At 37.2% G+C, this 21,635-nt stretch overlaps 1 protein-coding gene across 2 annotated transcripts; it reads left to right on the forward strand.

The window, feature by feature from the left end:
- Nucleotides 1–18,404: 18,404 nt before the first annotated feature.
- LOC104109740 (early nodulin-like protein 14) lies at nucleotides 18,405–21,565 on the forward strand. 2 transcript variants are annotated; one of them, XM_009619091.4, is made up of 2 exons: nucleotides 18,405–18,741; nucleotides 21,013–21,565. In XM_009619091.4, exons 1-2 carry the CDS (start codon nucleotides 18,564–18,566, stop codon nucleotides 21,354–21,356), a joined length of 522 nt encoding a protein of 173 aa, XP_009617386.1. In that variant the 5' UTR covers nucleotides 18,405–18,563; the 3' UTR covers nucleotides 21,357–21,565. The 2 variants fall into 2 exon arrangements, with proteins under 2 accessions (XP_009617386.1, XP_070031525.1); XM_070175424.1 differs by having other exon boundaries at nucleotides 18,448–18,741; nucleotides 21,031–21,565.
- Nucleotides 21,566–21,635: the final 70 nt, after the last annotated feature.

The raw sequence follows: 21,635 nt of genomic DNA on the forward strand, positions 1-21,635 counted from the left end.
AATTTTATGGCCTTAAAACGCCAAAAATGAGTAACAGTTGTGGCGAGGCGGTGACTATTGTTCCTTAGGTCATTTTTTATGGTCCAATTGAATTTTAGGTGATCCAGGACCATGCGCCCGAGCCCATGCCGTAGGTGTGGAATAACTCACGAAAATCTAGGAATCGAGCGAAATTCCAGTTTTATAACCCTAAAATGCAAAACAGCGAGTAACAGTCATTGCGAGGCGGTGAATATTGTTGTTTTGATTATTTTTTATAGTCCGGAAAAATTTTAGGCAATCCATGTCCGAGCACCTGGGCCTATGCAGAAGGCGTGGCTATAGTATACGAAAATACGGGAACCAGACAGAATTCAAGTTTTATGGCCTTAAAACACAAAACAATGAGTACCGGTCATGGGGAGATAGTGATTATTATTTCTTAGGTAGTTTTTGATGTTCCGACAAAATTTTAAACGATCCACGTCCGGCGCCCTAGCCCATGTAGAAGGCGTGGGCTATAGCACCCGAAAATCTGGGAGTCAGACAAAATTCCGATTTAATGGACCTAAAGCGCTAAAGAATGAGTAACGATAATGGCGAGGAAGTGACTACTAATCCTTAGGTCATTTTTGATGGTCCGACAAAATTTTAGGCGATCTGGGTCCTGGCACCCGGGCCCATGCAGAAGGCGTGTGCTATGGTACACGAAAATATAAGAATGAGATGGAATTCCAGTTTTATAGTCCTAAAACGCAAAACAGAGAGTAACGGTCATGGAGAGGCAGTGACTATTGTTCCCTAGATCATTTTTGATGGTCCGTCAAAATTTTAGGCGATACAGGTTCGGGCGCCCGGGTCCATGTAGAAGGTGTGGGCTATAGCACAGTAAAATATGAGAATCGAGCGGAATTTCAGTTTTATGGCCCTAAAATGCCAAAACATGAGTAACGGTCATGGCGAGGCGGTGACTATTGTTTGTTAGGCCATTTTTTATGGTCTAGCAAAATTTTAGGTGATCCAGGACTGAGTGCCCAAGTCCATGCAGAAGTCGTGGGCTATAGTACATGAAAATTAGGGAATCGGGCCGAAGTCTAGTTTTATGGATACCAAAAAATATAATAGTCAGGGCGAGGTAGTGACTATTGTTCCTTAAGTCATTATTTATGGTCCGACAAATTTTAGGTGAACCGGATCCGGGCGTCCGGGCCCATATAGATGGCATGGGCACACGAAAATCTGAGAATCAGACGGAATTCCAATTTGATGACCCTGAAACACCAAAAAATAAGTAACTGTCATGATGAGGCGGTGACTATTGTTCCTTAGGTAATTTTTAATGGTCTGAAAATTTTTTAGTTGATCTGGGTCTAGGTGCCCAGGCCCATACAGAAGGTGTGGACTTTAGTACACGAAAATCTGAGAATCGGACAGAATTTCTATTTTCTTACACTAAAACGCCAAAAAATAGTAACGGTCATGGCGAGATGGTGATTATTGTTCCTTAGGTTATTTTTGATGATCAGACAAAATTTTAGGCGATCCCTGTCCGCCCGCCTGGTCCATGAAGAAGGCGTGGTTTATAATACAGAAAAATATGAGAATCAGGCGGAATTCTAGTTTTATGATCCTAAAACGCCAAAAAAGAGTAACGGTCATTGCGAGGCGGTGATTATTTTTTCTTAACTCATTCTGATGGTTCGGCAAAAATTAAGCCGAACAGGGTTCGGAAGCCCAAGACCATGCAGAAGGCGTGGTGCTATAGCACACGGAAATCTAATAATCAAGCGAAATTTCAGTTTTTTCCCTAATATGCCAAAAAGGAATAACGGTCATGGCAAGGAATGAATATTGTTCCTTAGGTCATTTTCGATGGTCCGACAAACTTTTAGATTATCTTGGTTCGGACAACAGGGCCCATGTAGAAGGCGTGGGCTATAGCAGACGAAAAGCTGGGAATTGGGCGGGATTCACGTTTTATGGCCCTAAAACGTCAAAAGATGAGTAATGGTCATGGCGAGACAGTGACTATTATTCATTGGATCTTTTTTGATTATTCGAAAAAAATTGAGGTGATCAGGGCCCTAGCGCCCGGGCCCATGCAGAAGGTGTGGGCTATAGCACACGAAAATCTGGAAATCGGGCGAAATTTCAGTTTTATGGCCCTAAAGCGCAAAACATTGAGTAAGATCAGGGTGTGGCGGTAACTATTGTTACTTAGGTTATTTTCGATGGTACGATAAAATTTTAGGTGATCCAAGTATGGGTGCTCGTGCCCATGCAGAAGGCGTGGGCTAAAGCACACGAAAATCTGGTAATCAGGCGGAATCCCAGTATTATGGCCCTAAAATGCCAAAACCCTGAGTAACGGTCATGGAGAGATGTTGTTTATTATTCCTTAGGTCATTTTCGATGGTACGACAAAATTTTAGGTGATACGGGTTGGAGCGAAAGGGCTCATGCAAAAGTCGAGGGCTATAAGAGACAAAAAACTAGGAATCAGGCGGAATTAAAGTTTTATGGCCCTAAAACGTCAAAAAACGAGCAACGGTCATGGCGAGGCAGTGACTATTGCTCCACAGATCTTTTTTCATGGTCCATAAAAATTTGAGGCGATCTGGGACTTGGCGCCCGAGACCATTTAGAAGGCGTGGGCTATATAACGTACGAAAATCTGGGAATCGGGCAGAATTCCAGTTTTATGTCCCTAAAATGCAAAAAAATGAGAAAGATCAGGGCAAGGTGGTGACTATTAATACTTAGGTTGTTTTCGATGGTCTAGCAAAATTTTAGGCGATCGAGGTGTAACGACTCGGCCGGTCGTTTTTGAAAGTTATAGTCCCGTTTTCTCCATTTCTACTTCTTTTTGAGTCCTTCAGCTATATTGTGTTATATCGGGTTAGTTGGTTCGGGTCCGGAGTGGTTTCGGAGTGAATCGAGACACTAAGTCTCTAAAGTAGAAGCTTAAGTTGGAAAAGTCAATCGTACGTTGACTTATGTGTAAACATCCTCGGATTTGAATTTTGATGGTTCTGTTAGCTCCGTTAGGTGATTTTGGACTTGGGAGCGCGTTCGGAATGAGATTTGGAGGTCTGTGGTAGAATTAGGCTTGAATTGACGAAAGTAAGAATTTTGGCAATTTTGGTCGGTAGTGGAAATTTTAATATCGGGGTCGGAATGGAATTCCGAAAGTTGGAATAGGCTCGTGGTGTTATTTTTGAATTGTATGTAAAAGTTGAGGTCATTCAGACGCGGTTTAGTGGGTTTCAGCATCGTTGGTGGAATTCAGAAGTTTAAAAGTCCTTAGGTTTGAATCTGAGTATAATTTGGTGTTTTGATATTGTTTTGAGTGATTTGATAATTTGTCTAAGTTCGTATGATATTGTGGGATATGTTGGTATGTTTGGTTGAGGTCCCGAGGGCCTCGGGGTGATTCCGGGTGATTAACGGAACAAGTTTGGAAATTGGAGGAATTGCTGAAGTTGAACTCATCTATCATAGTCGCACCTGTGGATATCTCATCACAGGTGCGAGGGCGCAGAAGCGAGCGGGAGATCGCAGATGCGAGATTGGAGGAGCTGGGTAGGAGGCACATGTGCGAGAAGGTTGTCGCATCTGCGAGCCCGCAGGTGCGAGACCTAGGATGCAGATGCGGAGATGAGGAATTTGGCCGAGCGGAGGGAGATGCGCAGGTGCGCTTGCGCAAGTGCGAGAGTTTTTCCGCAGATGCGGAACCTGAGATCTTAAGTGAGTTCCTCACCTGCAATGGAAATTAAGCAGGTGCGGCGTCGGAGAAGCGGAAAAAGGGGCCGTAGGTGCGGTGTCACTAGGCAGAATGTATAAATTGAGGACTTCGTGATTTTTTGCTCATTTCCTCACCTGATTTGTCCGTGTAGCACGTGAGTTGTCCGTGCAGATCCAGATATGATATTATAGCACGTGAGTTGTTCGTGCAGCACGTGAGTTGTTCGTGCAGCACGTGAGTTGTCCGTGCACATTATAGCGCTTTGGCTGTAGGAGCCCCTCATGAGTCTGAACAACCCTAGTGAGCGCGAGTACCCATTGAGTGTGAGTGCTGAGGGCTGAGAGCCGAGTGGTTAAGTTGTTGTGACGAGTTGAGTGACTGTTGCCCTGAGAGGCTGCACTTGCTTTTCATTTGCTGTTGTACTTAGTTGCTATCTTTCATTGTTGTGCAATACTCTAAAAGATTTTATATCCGGATTTCATGAACTTGAACTGTATAAAACTGATTTGACTCAAACTGCTGGACTTGAAAGCATGTCTATTCTTTGCTCGAATTACTAAAAGTGAACTATAATTGTGTAGCTCGTCACTATCTTTAGTTCCTTATTTATTTCTGTTACTTGTTGAGTTGGTTGTACTCATACTATACCTTGCACTACATGTGCAGATCTAGGTGTGCCTGAGCACGAAGATTGTTGAGTCCATGCCTGTTTGAGTTTCGGAGACTGCAAGGTAGTTGCCAGCGTCCGCAGGACCTTGTTAATCCTTCCACATTTCTTTCCATTTTGTACTGATATTTAGACATTGGTTGTAATAGTTTTAATACTTAGACACTCATGACTTAGTGACACCCCGATATCGGGCTATTTTTCCTCACTTATGTTTTATTTGGGTTTTACCCCGTATTTATGAGAAACTCCGATTATTTTAAATGTCTTAATTCACTTCTGTTAAATTTTGAAAGTATTTTGGAAAGGTCGGCTTGCCTAGTACCACGACAGGCGCCATCACAATAAGTTAGATTTTGGGTCGTGACAAGTTGGTATTAGAGCCCTAGGTTACATAGGTCTCACGAGTCATGAGCAGGTTTAGTAGAGTCTTGCAGATCGGTACGGAGATGTCTGTACTTATCTTCGAGAGGTTGTCGAACCCTTAGGAAAATTTCACTTTATTATATTATATCGTGCATAATTGATTTAGCTTGAAACATAACTCTTTGAATTCCTTCCACACATTTCCTATGCGCTTATGAGCGCTCGGTATCAGTTGTGCATCGCCGACTTGTGATTCTATGAACAAGGTTCAAGAGGTGTATTATGTGTTTTGGTGATGGGCCAGTTTGGAGGACTTGAGGCCGGGGTTAGACCGCAGCTTAGGCTCGGTAGTTTTGGTTGTGAGAACTTGTGCATATGGACCCCTATATCCGGTAATATCCCCACGAGTAGGATTTGTGGCTGGATGAGCGACTGAATGGATATATGGTAAATATGATGTGACTGCGGGATATGTTTAGATGGGTTGAATGTCTTGATTTGACGTATAGTCTCGAGTTGTGAGTATATTGAAGGATCTTTCGCGTTGTTAAATTGTGGGACAAATTAAATTCTCATGTCCTGTCAATGAGTTTGGACTCAAGAAGAGTAAGTGATTGTGCATTAATTTCGGTTGCGAATGGGAATTTCTAATGTTGATGGCTCGAGAAAGATGATCTTCGAAGAGGCATAGAGTCGGTAACATTTTATTGGTTCAGGTGCGACATAGATGTATTTTGATTTGATGCAACAATTGGGAAGCAAAGTATGAGGGAAGACATGACGGGAAGTGTTTCGCGATGGTTAAAGTACTAGCAGGTCAAGTAAGAGAAGTAGAGGTTGAGAAGTTGCTTAAAGGAGATGATTTAACCGAAGTAAGAGTGGCAGATTAGCATTTGGATTCTGTGGTAGGGTAGTCAGGTGCCTTGTGAAAGTGTAGAATGGTTTGGAATCATGATAGAATGTGATTTAGCCTACAGAATTTATTTGGAGTGATGGTTACTGTACGGAGAAAGATTGAATATGGCAGAAAGGAGTTTGTTTGAAATGAAGAGGGATGTGAAGATCTGATTATCGTTTCAGGCGCAATATGACTTGAGTTTGGAAGGTATTGTTGAACTTTCAGTTGATGTCAATAGGTAAAGTACATACTTATACAAATGGTGGGCGAGCATGATCTCAGGTGAATTTACTGATTATGTAGTTGTTTCACCCAGTGCAGCGTCATTGGAAGTTGTCGGTGAGGAATTTCACATGTGGGTTATCTCTTGTGAGCAGTTAGCGGTGGCGTGATGTTGATGAAGCTTCTGCGAGGAATATTACTTGCTACTCGGTAAGAGGTCGAGTGTGTGACTGCGGCTGGTAATTCAGAATGTTCATCAAAATCTTAACAAAAGACTTCGAAAAGTCTGGCGGGTTAACGGTGCGAGATTTTGGTAATTGAGAAAGGGAAATCCTTGCGGGTTCTAATTTTATATAATGGCAGCTTAAGGCTAAGTGGGGGAGCCTGCTATTGACAATTTGATTTCATGGTTATGTGTTAAATTTTAGTTTTGGTCTGAGGCATACTTGTGGTTTAGTTATGACTTACAGAGGTGGAGATTAAGGATGACTCGGGTAAGTAAATTCCTGAATGCAGGTTATATTGCACTTTATGAGTATATGAAAATCATGGAATGATCGAGTTGTTATTGTTGGATATAGTACGCATGAAGTATGAATTTGATTGGTGACGTTAAGGCAAGGTTACTTCTTTGGGTGTGGTCAAGCTAAGGGAGCACGTGTTTTTCGGCCCATTCGGGCGGTGCAATTTAGATTTGAGCAGAGTGGAGGACTCTCTAGAAGGTTCTAATGGGTTCAAGATTTATATATAGCAATTGAGAATTTCTCCGGACTTGTGCATGGAAAAAATCTGAGATTTACATTTGATGGTGCTTGGACTTACGGAAATTCTTATGACTATGGATTCTACACTTTTAAATTCACATAAGATGTTTTCAGAGTGAGTGTTACAGTTGGGGTATTTATGAAAGTGCTTAAGAAGAATACAACTGCTTAAGGGCCGTAGGGTGTTGTGATTCTATGCTAAGGTTTGTGGGGTGAGTTGTGGCTAAAGATCGTGACGATTTAGCAAGGAGAAGTATCAATATGAAGACAGATCCAGAAGGGACTCGAAGAAATAGGACATCATGGTAATAGATATGATCGGTTCTTTTGGGTGCTTATGATGTGGTGGTTTTCTACAAGTGCTTTGTGGCAATACTCTTGGATTTGGCGACCTGCGTGGCTAGGTTGAGTTAGAGAGATTCGGTTCTAATAGCTTGGTTGTGTGCAAATGGGTTTCTAAGAGTTCTCAATGGTTTTTACCATGGTTTGAGGAGTATATTTCCTGCCGGCGTGAGGAATATGTTGCGTATTGGGATTTTCTCTGGGAGGAGATCAAATGAAAGGTTTCTGATTGATCGGGTATGTATTCTGCTTGTGACTCGGAGTGATTATGAGATTCTTGTACTCTTCACATGATGGCATGGTAGACGCGGTGTATTGTGTGGGATTGAGATTTGCAGGTGCAAGGTCACAGTCCAGTTTTGAAGGGAAGGACATAAATTCATAGGCAGCATGGACGGCTTCAGATGACTAGGTAAATGATATTATTAATCGATATGGCCTGATGAGAGTATATATTTCAGAAGGGGCAATATGTTTTGATTCATCGATACTTCATTGGTATTGCGGCACTCTCCTGGTTGATCGACTGCTAATATTCAAATTTTGCTGTATAGCACGAGAGAATTATAGAAGTATTTCTCGTGGGATGATCGTGTATGAAAGATGTGGTAGACATTTGGCAGTGGAGTTGGGATCAGATATGGTGATTCATGTGTTCTATGGATTTGGAGACTGGAGTCCTCAAGAGTAGATTGTTTCATGGTTGTGGACTGTGAAGTCATGGCCGAAGCCAGCCAGATGATAGTATGTGTTATGATTCAATCATTGTTGGCTTTCGGAGGATTATTTATCTATTTGTGGGCGACCATAGTTGATTTGGGGTCTATTGGTAGGCTCAATTAGGATGTGTATTCTACACCGAGTATGACTGGTTGGTTCCCTACTGCTATTGTTGAGTGGTGTGTCATTCAGTTGATGTTGAACTTATTCGTGGTCTGAAATGATCTATGAGTTACTCTTCTATGCTACGAGAAGTTGTGTTTCATTGGTTATATATACACATGGTGCGGATCTATTGGGGCCTTATGGCAGAATTTGAGCGAGATGAGTATTTGGGTATTGCATGATCGATTGCATATTGGTTATGTTCTTTCTGGTTTTGTGTGGCATTTTTGTCATTTGCCTCTCCATCGTTATTGATTTTGATTAGGGTGGCTCGAGGTAGATAATATGGACTAGTAGGGGTGTTCATAAAAACCCAAAAAACTAAACCAAACCGATTAAAAAAATCGATACTTTTTAGATTCAGTTTGGTTTTGGTTTTGAATTTTAAAAACCGATCAAATTTGGTTTGGTTTAGTTTTAATCAAAAAATAACCGAAAAAACCGAACCAAACCGACTATAAAAGTAGCTATTTAAATTTATTATTACACCTATATATATATTATATAAAGTTTCTAAAATTTTATGGTACATATTAGTCATTTATATTTTTAGTCTAGTTCTTTGCTATTATAATAATCTAATACTTTGCTTTTACATTCTAGTTTGATTGGTAGTTTTTTTTTTGCTAACTACAAGAATTTATTTCATGTTAAAAATAATCGATTTTTAATTAAGCACTTTAATTATTCATCACTATTTGATTCAATTATCATCAATATATCTTGGTATATGATAAATTTATCACAGAGCAATTGATTTGATAGTGTTACGTTGAAAATGTAGTCGCCGAAATATGCGTTTGGTAGTGTATGTCTCATATTTAAGAAAACAAACGATGAATAACCAAAAAAGGCAAAAAATTGACAAAAACCGAATCAAACCAAATCGATAAAAACCCGACTTAATTGGTTTGGTTTGGTTCCAATATTTGAAAAATCGACTTACTTGATTTAGTTTCTTTTTAGGAAAAAATCGACCCAAACCGAACCATGAACACCCCTATGGACCAACATTTGGATGGGGTCACCCATTGCAACGGAGTTATATTAAGGTATAAATTTGTCGCAGGTGCGAGATTTTTGCCGCAGATGCGGAACCTGGGATCTTAAGTGAGTTCCGCACCTGCGATGGAAATTTTGCATGTGCGTCATCGCAGAAGCGGAAAAAGGGGCCGCAGGTGCGTTTTCACTAGGCATAATGTATAAATTAAGGACTTCGTGATTTTTGCTCATTTTCACCATTTTCAATTCGGACTTTGGAGCTTTTGAGGAGATGTTTGATTCAAGGGTATTCACTGAGGTAAGTTTCTTGAGCTTTATTATCACTAGCTATGGTGGTTTTCCGTTGTTTTCCCACCTAATTAGTAGGATTTTTGAAGTGAAATATGGAGTTAGAGCTTGGGATTTTAGAGAATGTAATTGAGGTTTTGAGGGACCAAATGATGTCGGATTTTGATAAATTTTATATGGTTAGACTCATGAGTGAATGGGCTTTCGGATTTTGTGACTTTTGTCGAATTTCGAGACGTGGGCCCGGGGGTCAAATTTGAGTCGATTTCGGGTTTTGGGTTTAATTTAGTAGTTTTCTTGTGAAATTGATTCCTTTAGCATATATTAATTGTATTGTAGTGCTTGTGGCTAGATTCGGGATGCTCGGAGGCAGATTCGAGAGGCAAGGGCATTGCAGAGTAGAGATTTGCTCGAATTGAGGTAAGTAACAGTTTTAAATCTGGTCCTGAGGGTATAAAACCTCGGAATTTAGTATCAAGTGACTACTTTGGAGGTGACGCGCATGCTAGGTGACGGGCGTGTGGGCGTACACCGAGGGGATTGTGATTTGATCTGTCCCGTGAGACTGTAAAGTTTAATAACTTTTTGTTAGCTATGTGCTCTCTTTGTGTTGTAGAAATTTGAATAGAAACCATGTTTAGGTTATATGTTGGTACTGTTGGGACCCACAGAGGTCGTGTACATGTTGAACTATCTGCCTAATTATTGTTTACACTCAGTCAAAGTTTACTTGTTATTTTATCTCAGTCTCTATTGTTCATTATTGATGCATCATATTATTGTTGTTTGGGCTGATTTCATGATTTCTGAGAGCCCGAGAGACTAGAGAGATTTATGACTGAACAAGGCTGAGGACCTAATTGTGAGGTATATTATTATAGCACGTGAGTTGTCCGTGCAGCACGTGAGTTGTCCGTGCGGATCTTTATGTTTATAGTATGACACGTGAGTTGTCCGTGCGGATCCAGATATGATATTATAGCACGTGAGTTGTCCGTGCAGATTATAGCGCTTTGGCTGTAGGAGCCCCTCATGAGTCTGAACAGCCCCAGTGAGCGCGGGTACCCATTGAGTGTGAAGGCTGAGAGCCGAGTGGTTGAGCTGTTGTGACGAGTTGAGTGATTGTTGCCCTGAGAGGTTGCACTTGCTTTTCATTTGTTGTTGCACTTAGCTGCTATCTGTCATTGTTGTGCAATACTCTGAAAGATTTTATATCCGGATTTCATGAACTTGAACTGTATAAAACTGATTTGACTCAAACTGTGGATTTGAAAGCATGTCTATTCTTTGCTCGAATTACTAAAAGTGAACTATAACTGTGTAGCTCGTCACTATCTTCAGTTCCTTATTTATTTCTGTTACTTGCTGAGTTGGCTGTACTCATACTACACCCTGCACTACATGTGCAGATCCAGGTGTGCATGAGCCCGGAGATTGTTGAGTCCATGCCTGTTTGAGTTTCAGAGATTTCAAAGTAGCTGCCAGCATCCGCATGACCTTGTTACTCCTTCCACATTTCTTTCCGTTTTGTACTGATATTTAGACATTGGTTGTAATAGTTTTAATATTTAGACGCTCATGACTTAGTGACACCCCGATATCGGGCTATTTTTCTGCACTTATGTTTTATTTGGGTTTTACCTCGTATTTATGAGAAACTTCGATTATTTTAAATGTCTTAATTCACTTATGTTAAATTTTGAAAGTATTTTGGAAATGTCGGCTTGCCTAGTACCACGATAGACGCCATCACGACGGGTTAGGTTTTGGGTCGTGACACCAGGTCTGCGCGCTCGTGCCCATAGAAAAGGCGTGGGCTGTAGCACACAAAAATTTGGGAATCGGACGAAATTCTAGTGTTATGGCCTTAAAATGCCAAAACAATGAGTAACGGTCATGGCGAGACGGTAACTATTATTCCTCAGGTCACTTTTGATGGTCCGACAAAATTTTAGGCGATTCAGGTCCCGAAACCCAACCCCATGCAGAAAGTGTGGGCTACAACACACAAAAATTTGGGAATCGGGAAAAATTCCAGTTTATTGCCCTAAAATGCCAAAAAATGCGTAATAGACATGGCGATATGGTGACTATTGTTTCTTAGGTCATTTTCGATGGTAGGGCCAAATTTTAGGCGATCTGGATCCGTAAGCCCGAGCCCATGTTAAAGGCGTGAGGTATAGCACACGAAATTTAGGAATCATGCACAATTCAAGTTTTATAACCCTAAAACGCCAAAAAAGCGAATAACGGTCATGTCGAGGCGTTGATTATTATTTCTTATGTCGTTTTTTATGGTCTGAAATTTTTTTAAGTTACCCGGGTCTGGGCGCCCGGGCCCATGCATAAGGCGTGGGCTATAGCACACAAATATTTGGGAATGAGGCATAATTCTAGTTTTATGGCCCTAAAACGTCAAAAACGAGTAACGATCATGGTGAGGTGGTGACTATTTTTCCTTATGTCGTTTTTTATGGTCGGGTAAAAATTTTTGCGATCCGGATCCGGGGGCCCAGCGCTACGCAGAAGGCGTGGGTTATAGCATACAAAAATCTAAGAATCGAGCGAAATTCCAATTTTATGGTCGTAAAATGCCAAAAAATGAGTAATGGTCATGGCGAGGCGGTGACTATATTTTCTTAGGACGTTTTTGATAGTCTGACAAAATTATAGGCGTTCCAGGTCCGGGATCCCGGGCCCATGTAAAAGGCGTGGGTTATAGCACACGAAAATTTGGGAATGGGGCGAAATTCTAGTTTTTTATGGCCCTAAAACACCATAAAACGAGTAATGGCGAGGCAGTGACTATTGTTCCTTAAGTCATTTTTTATTGTCCGGCAAAATTTTAGGCGGCCCGGATCCTGGTGCCTGGGCCTATGCAGAAGGCATGAGTGAAATTCTAGTTTTATGGCCATAAAACGTCAAAAACCAAGTAGCTATCATGGAGAGACAGTGACTATTGTTTCTTAGGTCGTTTTTTATGGTCCGGCAAAATTTTAGGCAATCCGGATTCGAGCGCCCTGGCCCATGCAGAAGGTGTAGGCTTTACACGAAAATCTGCGAATCGGACGAAATTACAGTTTCCACAACAATACCCATTAAAAAAAATCTTTTTCTTACTTATGTTTTTTGAATGTTGTATATTATTATCAATATTTTAGGGTTATTTTTGGTAGCATGACTAAAATGTGTAGTTGTTCTTAAATAGTGTCTTTTTTTTTATACATTCCTGTGAGATTCCCAATAATTATTAATTCAAACGGTCCTTTTATTTTTCGGGACTATGTCGATCAACTTTTGGACATAAAATTATGTGCGGAAAGTACTTATATTTAAAATAACATTTGAAAGCTACTAAAAACTATTATGAGCTGAAAAAATGACAAATTGAATTATGAAATAATTACATTAAACTTTGATCAAAGTTTAGTGCAATTAACTCGCTCGAAATGTAAAATAATGAACGATTTAACTCATAAGCTTGCTCGTGTCATACGTGAGTATATGACACGGATAAGTTTTGACCTTTATGGTAATAGCACTATGTCATCAACACACAAAACGTGTACTACCAACAAAATCAAAATGGACCACGGCTTAGGCTGCGGGGACCTATTATTTAATATTTATTCGGCAGAGTACCAAAAAGCTCGCCAAATACTTCAATATATAAATGAAGTAAGCTTGTTTTTAAATTAGAGTATTATTACATACACCTAGCATTTAAATGCTCAAATAACAAATTGATTATGTAAGAAATGTGAAGTACTTGAAAGAGACTTAATTAATACTCTTTTGTATTACCTTAATATATATTTTGGAAAATATCAAAAACAAGAAAGTCCTTATAGAATCTTCACGTAAAAAACATATGTTTAGAATTAAGATCAAACGTGAATTCACTACATAAGATAAATCTTAAAGGAAAAGGGGGGAAAAAAAGTTCTCAGATTTGCATAACATAATGTTGGTAAACCGTCTTAGATGGCGGAGACTTTGTTACTTTAGGCAGATCCCTTACTCTGTTTCAAATTTCTTCTGAACACAAGCAGGCTGGTGGCTCCTCAAAATCAGTTCGGTTCTTCATAAATGCACTTGTATTTCGCCAAAATTCATGATTCATTGGCAAGAATCTACGGTGACAGTTGAACCATGTATTTTTACCTCCATACTTTAAAGTAAATGCTTTTGTTTCTTCCATACAACAAGGGCAAGCTAACTTTTCAGCAGTCAACTACCCAGACAATATTCCAAAAGCAGTAAAATCATTTATAGTGCACGCGTCAAAGCAGTATGCAATCTGAAGTTTTGTTTAGTTGATATATCATATGTTTCCACACCTTGATGCCACAATAATTGTAACTCATCAATCAAAGGCTGCAAGTATACATCAATCAAACTTTTCGGATTGCGTGGACCTCGAACAATACAAGTTAGGAACAGATAAGGACTTGTCATATACAACTCGGACAAAAAATTATACGGGGTAACAAAACACTGGCTAACATGAATATGGTGCAGCAAAGATAGCAAATGAAGTGAATCCATCTGCACATAATCCCAACCTAATATTGGGTTTACTAGCAAACTCGGGGAACTCTCTATCAAAATGCTTCCACGCTTCTCCATATGACGGATGACATAGAATAACGTGTGGGCCTTCTATGTTCATAGTGTCATCTCATATGAGGAGCAGGGCTCATTGATGCATACAACTTCTTTAACCTAGGTATAAGTGGTAAATAATGCATTGTTTTAACTGGAACCTTCTTTTTTGTATTGGCTTTTGTGACTTCCTTAAAACGAGGATGATTAAAAAATTTACAATTCTCTAAAGATACGTCATCCTTATAGAATAACATGCAACCTCTCTCATAACAATCAATTCTCTCCGATGAAAGGCCCAACTTAGAAATCAATTTCTTAGCAATGTAGAAATCTTTTGGTAAGTCAATTTTACTCGTATTAAGTTCATTCATAAGCACAATAATAGAATTCATGCCCGCTTGGGAAATAGAACTATCCGATTTAATACTTAGCAATCTAACTACAACAGACAACTTGGAATGCATCGAGCCTTCATACAATGGATGACTAGCTTCCTCTAATTGTTCATAGAAACGCTTAGTCTCATCATTTGGTTCAGATTGAGCCCCAGAAAATATCCCAAAAGCATCCCTCATCATTTCATTGTATCAAAAAATTTCAACATTATGCTCCGCTATGGGGCTACCCTCACCACCAAAAGAATTCTGAAAGTTAACATCATCTAAACTAGCATGATTCTCCCCGTGAACAGTCCATATATAATAATTTTCTATAAATCCTTTCTTGTAGAGATGAACTTGAACTTCGTTTGTTTTCAATAACTTAACACACTTACATTATCCTTCCTCCAATAAGAAAATCATCAAGTGTTTGAGCATTAGCAATGAATTCAACAACTCTTTCAATAAATCATCCCTCAAGCCTGCACGATGAGGATAATTCCTATTATACATCCATCTACGATGCACAAATTCCATCTACACAAATAGAAATCTAGCAATGAGATATTTAAAATAATTTGATTTATTTAAACTGATTACAAAGTTATACTCTTTCAAAGGTTCCTTTTAGATATATACATATCATTGTGTCAAAGCACTTTAATTGATATATTTTATTTTTTAAAATAATATTTTTTAACACTCGAAATCTCATATTAATCCCTATTCTAAATTATGTAAGTCTTTAACTATAATAATTAAATTTGAATAGCTTCTTAAATATTCATATAATCCAAAAATGATTTCTCAAATCTACAAATTAATTTTAATATTGAAATTGAAAAAGATTAAATTTAATATCATTCTAATAATAAAACTAACCAGCAATAATGAACATAGTACAACAAGCTTTACACAAAAGTTTTAAACTATAACTTGTTAATACAATTAAAATCAATAAATTATAAAGTTAATATATCATTCCATAGATAAATTCAAATTAAAAAAAAATTTACCAATCAATTTGGTCACTACTAAAGTCAAACGAGTCAAACAGTCAAATTTTAAAAATTTAATACCGACGGATTCGGTCGGAAATAACTTCCCACACTTTTGCGCTAAACATTACGATTGATTTGGTCTGGTCGAAATGATTTTAAAAAATGTAAATATTTTTTTAAAATCCCGACAGATTTGGTCGGAAATTTCCGACAATTTTTTTCCGTCGAAAATTTCGGTCAGAATTCTACGATTTTCTATCAGTGATTATCATATTAAAAAAAATATATTTGTCAAACATAATCCTAAAAGCTAGTTCAAAAGATGAGAACTACTGAAGACTATATAAGGAGACTGCTCATTTCCTCAAGCAATGTGGATCGAGATTTTAACATTCTACCTCTACGCATTTATAATTAAATATTTGAAGCGTAAATAATATAATATGGTGTCTTAAACAGGATAAACCAAAAATAAGCATGAGTATGACTATAATAAGCATCATATAGTAACATTGCGCCTAACTCATGAGGTGAGTATAATTATCAAAACTATATAATAAGCAACAATAACTACTCTTTCCCCTGACCAATATGTAACAAACCCTACACTTTGGCTCAACACTTAATTTCACCTGCAATTTCTTCTAAGGATGACAATGGGACGGGGCGAGTTTAATTTTTAAATAAAAATAATAACGCATGGCGGGACGGAGCGCGGGTGGAGATTTAATTGTTTGTATATAGGATTACTACTCCGGTAAGTTAGATAACTGAGGTGTCTTTATTACTACTCAGCTTGTTTCAAAAATATAATGTTAGTGATTGGCCTATTCTCTTTAGCTCAAAAACAAATGGTACTATTGCCTTTTTCCTTCTTTTCAGTTTAATCATGATGAATGCTACGGAATCTAAGTGAATTAGTTTGTTTCTACTGTTAATTTTTTAATGTTAGGATCCTTTAGCCTTATTTGGAAAAGTAAAATCAACGATGAGTCATTTTCTGGGATATGTACAAAGTAGAATAAGAGCATGTGCATTTTTCTTCTAGTGGTAGTAAGGAAAGAAAGGGGTTTCGAATATAAAAATTGTGGGACTCAATAAAACCCCTTCTGTAATGCAAATTGTTCTGTAGGGAAAACCACTGGATTTAGAGGCAAAAGATGAGAATTTAAGAACAATTTGGATATAATTAATTGTTTTGTTAAAAAAATCAGATTTAAGTCTAGCTTTCTAAAAAAGAAAAAAATTTTATAATAAAAAATTTGCGGAGCGGGTGAACGCGGGTAAAGTGCGGGACGGATGAATGCGAATTTAAATCTTATACGAGGCGGGACAGGTTTAAATTGCGCGGGTTCAGACAGAACTCACCCGCAGCTGCACCGCCTGACATTCCGAATTTCTTCTCTCTTCTTCTTTGCTTAAACTACAAATACTACACCTTACACAGTTCGAGTGTACATCACTCATTTTCACGTAAAAAGAATGAATAGCTTTATTGACAAATTGGCCTATAGTTATCTTGTAATGGTGGCAGTTTGGGTAGCAAACAAACGAGCATCGAATCGTACAACTTCATAATTAATTTTTAATTAATTATGCAACTGTATATGAAATCTTTAAATCTCATTTATTTACCACTAGTTGAATGTTAAGTGATTGATATTATATCCTGCTCGAATCAAAACTTCTTGTTTATGGTGGTGAATTTTGATCAACCATTTACGAGGAACAATCAACAATGTATGTGAATTTGGTCAGGAAGTCACAGAAATAGTATTTCAACCTAAGTTGATCCATTACGATGCAGTTATGAAGGACCCAAGTAAGTCTTGATTAGAGGTAGTGTAGAAACTCAAAATTATGATTTTAAAAAATTTTGAAAATATTATGAATTTATTTGAGGAATATTTTAAGCGAAATAACGATTTTCACTCATAAATCCTGAGCTTTTAGTTTTAAGTGAAATTCCTATCTAAACACAGCTTCAATTTACAAATACTAATTGTTGAAGTATATTGTCCAAACTCCTACAAACAAATAAGAGTGTTCTAAAGTGTAAATTGCACTTGATTTTTTCCTTTTATGTAGATACCGAAAAGTAAAAAAGAACTCAACTGATTAAGTCAAATTCTTGATATTGTGGTAGCTTTACCACCACTAAAAGCTAATGACAAAAACGGGGGTAAACGTTAGGTATGACAAAGCAATTGAGTTGTAACAATCTTTACCAATGGTGGGTAGTTAGATAAACAAAACAAAAGCAGTAACAAAAGTGCATGTGGCAAACTGATAAAAAATACAGCCAAAAAAATGAAAATAATTGAAAGGTATCTCTCTTACCAACCAGTCACTTACTTGCACCTCTATTTGTAGCATGTCCTATTTCTGAGGAAACTACCTCGAAACCCTCACTTACACCACCACCTATAGAGGCTGATGAATATTTTGAATAATAATTTTAAGGACTCGTTTGGTACGAGGGATAAAGATTAATTAATTCCGAGATTAAATTTGAGATGAGTTTATCCCATATTTGTTTGGGATAAAATCGTGGTATAACTAATTCTTGGATTAATTATCCCGGGATTGTAGTATTTTTAAATTTAAAACAAAAACACTGCTTTCAGCGGGAATCGAACCCTCATCTTTTCCAGCGAACCTACAACCCTTACCGTTGAACCAATACCCTTTTTGCTATTGGGTTCGGCAGTATATATTTATATAGATTTAGTAAATATTTCAATACAAATACAGGGTTCCGGAAAAAGTCACTGGGTTCGCCTGAACCCGCACCCACTACTGTAGCTCCGCTTCTGAAGATAACTAATCCCGAGATAGTTAATTATGGAATAACTTGTTTCCCAACCAAACGACCTCTAGATGAAACAGTAATTTCGAGATATATATAGCTCAACTAGTCCGAATTCAAATCGTAGGGCCAATTAGAAAGGGAGACGCTCTCTACCAAGAAGTTGTTCCAAGGACTCTAATCCAAAAACTATGTTAAAGATGGAGAAATTTTAGTTATCCATCGCATTCCTTGATGGTTACTAAATTTAACCAAAAAAATTGACTTTTAAACTTCTATTTTCAAAAGTATAATAAGTTCAAAACTAAATATTATAGGTTAAACTTATCAAATTTAAATCATAAAACAGACTCTTTTCAAATTGAGCACTACAAATATATAAAATTGAACGTATTAAGTTTGAATCCTAAATTCGGACTATTTAAATGGCCCACCCATCCACCTTGGAGGGAACTCCCTTAGACACAAAGTTATATTCCCAAAGCCCCACACTTCTCCTAACTCAAAAATAACATTTCTTTATTTCTCTCTCTTTGATAAATTAAAGCTTATAGCTTTACCTTTGCTTTGCTCTCAAGCTTAGTACTATTTATTACTACTAGCGGAAATGGGTGCAAAGAAGCTACTGGTTGTGGCGGTGGCGGCGATTCTTTTCACGGCGGCGATGGTGGCCGGAGCTGATGATCAAGTGCACCATGTGGTCGGAGAGGATAGAGGGTGGGACCCATCTTCTGATGTTGCTTCTTGGTCCTCTGGTAGAGTTTTCAGAGTTGGTGACAAAATCTGTGAGCTTCTTCTCCTTTTTCCTCTAAATCCCTACGTATAGTTAAAATACACCAACATATTACTTAAAGATAAATATATGTAATTGTCTATAAATAAAAAAAAGCGACTAAAATCTAGAAAATAAAGACAGATTAATTTCCACAACAAATTAAATTTTAATATATTAAAGTGCAATATTAATGGAGACATACGTAGTCATTGTTGTTGTTGTTACATTAATAATGTAATAATTTTTCTAATACAGTTAATATTCATAAACTAAATCTTTAGTTCATATTTTCCTGTTGTGACTTATGGAAATTTATTAGCTAAGGATAAGAGAAAGAAGAGAAAAATATCAGTTTCGTCATTTCTATAATATTTAAATTATCTGATAATTAATTATTTTTACGAATGCTAAAAAATGCATTATTTGGCCTGTTTGGTTTCAATTTATTTATCTAGATGTAAGGTATTTCCATATCTAGTTTGGATGATGAAATGTGGTTTTGGTTTTTTCAAAAGAGATTATAAGGTGTTTAAAAGCAATATATTTCAAATATTTTGAATTAAAAGAAATATAATACTCCACTTTTTATGTATAAATTTTAAATGCTATAACAACAACACAATAATATACTAATGAAATCTAACAAGTTGGGTCTGTGAAGAATAGTATGTACGTTAATCTTATCCATAAGGCAGGGAGTTTGTGTGTCTAATAGACCCTCCGCCCGAAAGAATATCTACAACTTTTAAATGTGAAATTTTATTCAAAAAATAAATGTTTAAAATTACGTGAAAAATAAAGTGAATTCCTTCTTGTACTTTGAACTTGTAAGTATTTAAAAAAGAAAATCTTTTTTCATTGGTTGAGCATTTGAGTATTAAAAAAACATGTTTTCAATTGTGTTTAGATTTTCGGGGTGTGGTCTGTACTATTCTGAAAAAAAAGGACCAAGATAAGTTACTACACGAAGTCCCAAAATAAAGTAAAAATAGAAATCAGGAAAATTGGCCCCCACATTATTTAATTATTACTATTAAAAATATAAAGTATATGACTTCCAAGGATTAAAATGTAACCAACCATGCATTTCTTTTTCTATGCTTTTTTCTATCTTTATGAAGATTTATTAGTAATTCGATTTTGAGATTCTTATTTATCTTGCTATCCGAGTAGTTTTTTTTTTCTGTTACCATTTCTATAATATTTATCATTTTTTTTCAGAAAGAAGTATACAATATCAGTAAGATAAGCACCAAAATGCTACTACAGAAGTCGAAAATAGGATCTTGTATTTCGACTACTGTCAATTGACAGTATAATATTTCTAAAATTCATTCAAATTGATTAAATATTAGTTTGGCAGTCATTGTATAAATGAAATGAATCCAGTATTAAAGAATCATTTAATATTTTGAATATTTTGAATGACAATATTTCTCTCTTTTCCTTGAGATATGTCTCATACTCATAGGTTAGGCAGAGAATTCAGTATTAAAGGATACAGTATAGTCTTTTATTGTACCATTTGAACTATGACTAAAGTTAGAGAGTGAATAAAGTTTTGAGCCTATTTTTGGGATAGTTTGGCGTAAATATTAACTGCGGAAAAATCTCTTGGAATTAGTTGAGGTGCGCGTAAATTTAGTGACGGAGCCATATGCACCCAAGGGGTGTCGCTTCGTCGGAAAATTACATTGTTTAGCTCGGTAATTTTTTTAAAATATGTATATATATTATATAATGACACCCCTTGACTTCTTGGTGAGTTTATTTCTTTATATTTTGACTCCCCTTAATAAAAATTCTAGCTTCGTCATTGCATAAGTTGGCTCGAACACCACAATTATCAAAAATAAAGAATTGATTGCAAAAAAATTTACCCCTTTATTTTAACTATAGTAGCGAATGGTCTCAACCCATCACTACTTTGGTGTCGCATTATACGTTATTTTTGGATAATTATGGAGGGATCTTATCCATCTTAACACAATCTTTGATGGTGACAAAATGTGTGAGTTATATTGAATATTCCGTAAATTATAAATCACTTCAAATCCTTGTTTACGAGAGGGATAATCAACTCCGCAAATATCGATAGAAATTTGAACCCTTGATATAGGTATGCAATTTTAGAAAGCACAACAGTAGTCCCTATCGGTTCCGATCTTTCCATTTTGTTTACTCATTTCTCCCAAGTATATTTCAAAATGAATTGGTTATCTTGTCGAAAATAGTTTCTTAAAAAGTAGATTATTATATCATTTACATATTACATGAGCAGGGTTCACCTACTCGGCAGCTCAAGAGAGTGTAGTGGAGCTGAGAAACGAGGAAGAACTTGCATCGTGTGATGTCACAAATCCGATCAAGATGTACACGGACGGCTTAGATAAGATCTCGCTCGAAGGAGAAGGAATCAGGTACTTCGCTAGTGGGAACACAGAGAGCTGCAAAAATGGGCTGAAAATACCTGTGAAAATCCAGCCCAAAGAGCAAAACGTGGCCCAAAATATTGGATCAATGGCTGTAGCAGCTGGGCCGACATTGCCTTCTGCTTCAACAAATTTAAATGGGCTTTCTCACCTTTTAGTTGTTGGATTATCAATCTGCTTTTTGGGCCTTTAGATGAAGCAGTTGTGGGTTAAAGACTCTATTATGTTAAGTAGGATCATTAGTAGGATAACTTTATTTGTACTGTCTATTGTCTTATTTTCTATTGATTTTGTTTTCTACATTTGTTAAGTGAAGTATTGTGCTTGGCTTTAAAGTGGTGAGAATAAAACATCACAATAATAATTATCAATACATTAGACATATATATTTTCATATGTTAATATGTTTTCCTTAGTTTTGGCCTAATTTATTGTTGCCTGTTAGTATTTTGTCGTCGTTTTTAGATTGCTA

Source organism: Nicotiana tomentosiformis, chromosome 5 (genome assembly GCF_000390325.3).
Source record: "Nicotiana tomentosiformis chromosome 5, ASM39032v3, whole genome shotgun sequence".
In the NCBI taxonomy this organism is placed as follows: Eukaryota; Viridiplantae; Streptophyta; class Magnoliopsida; order Solanales; family Solanaceae; genus Nicotiana; species Nicotiana tomentosiformis.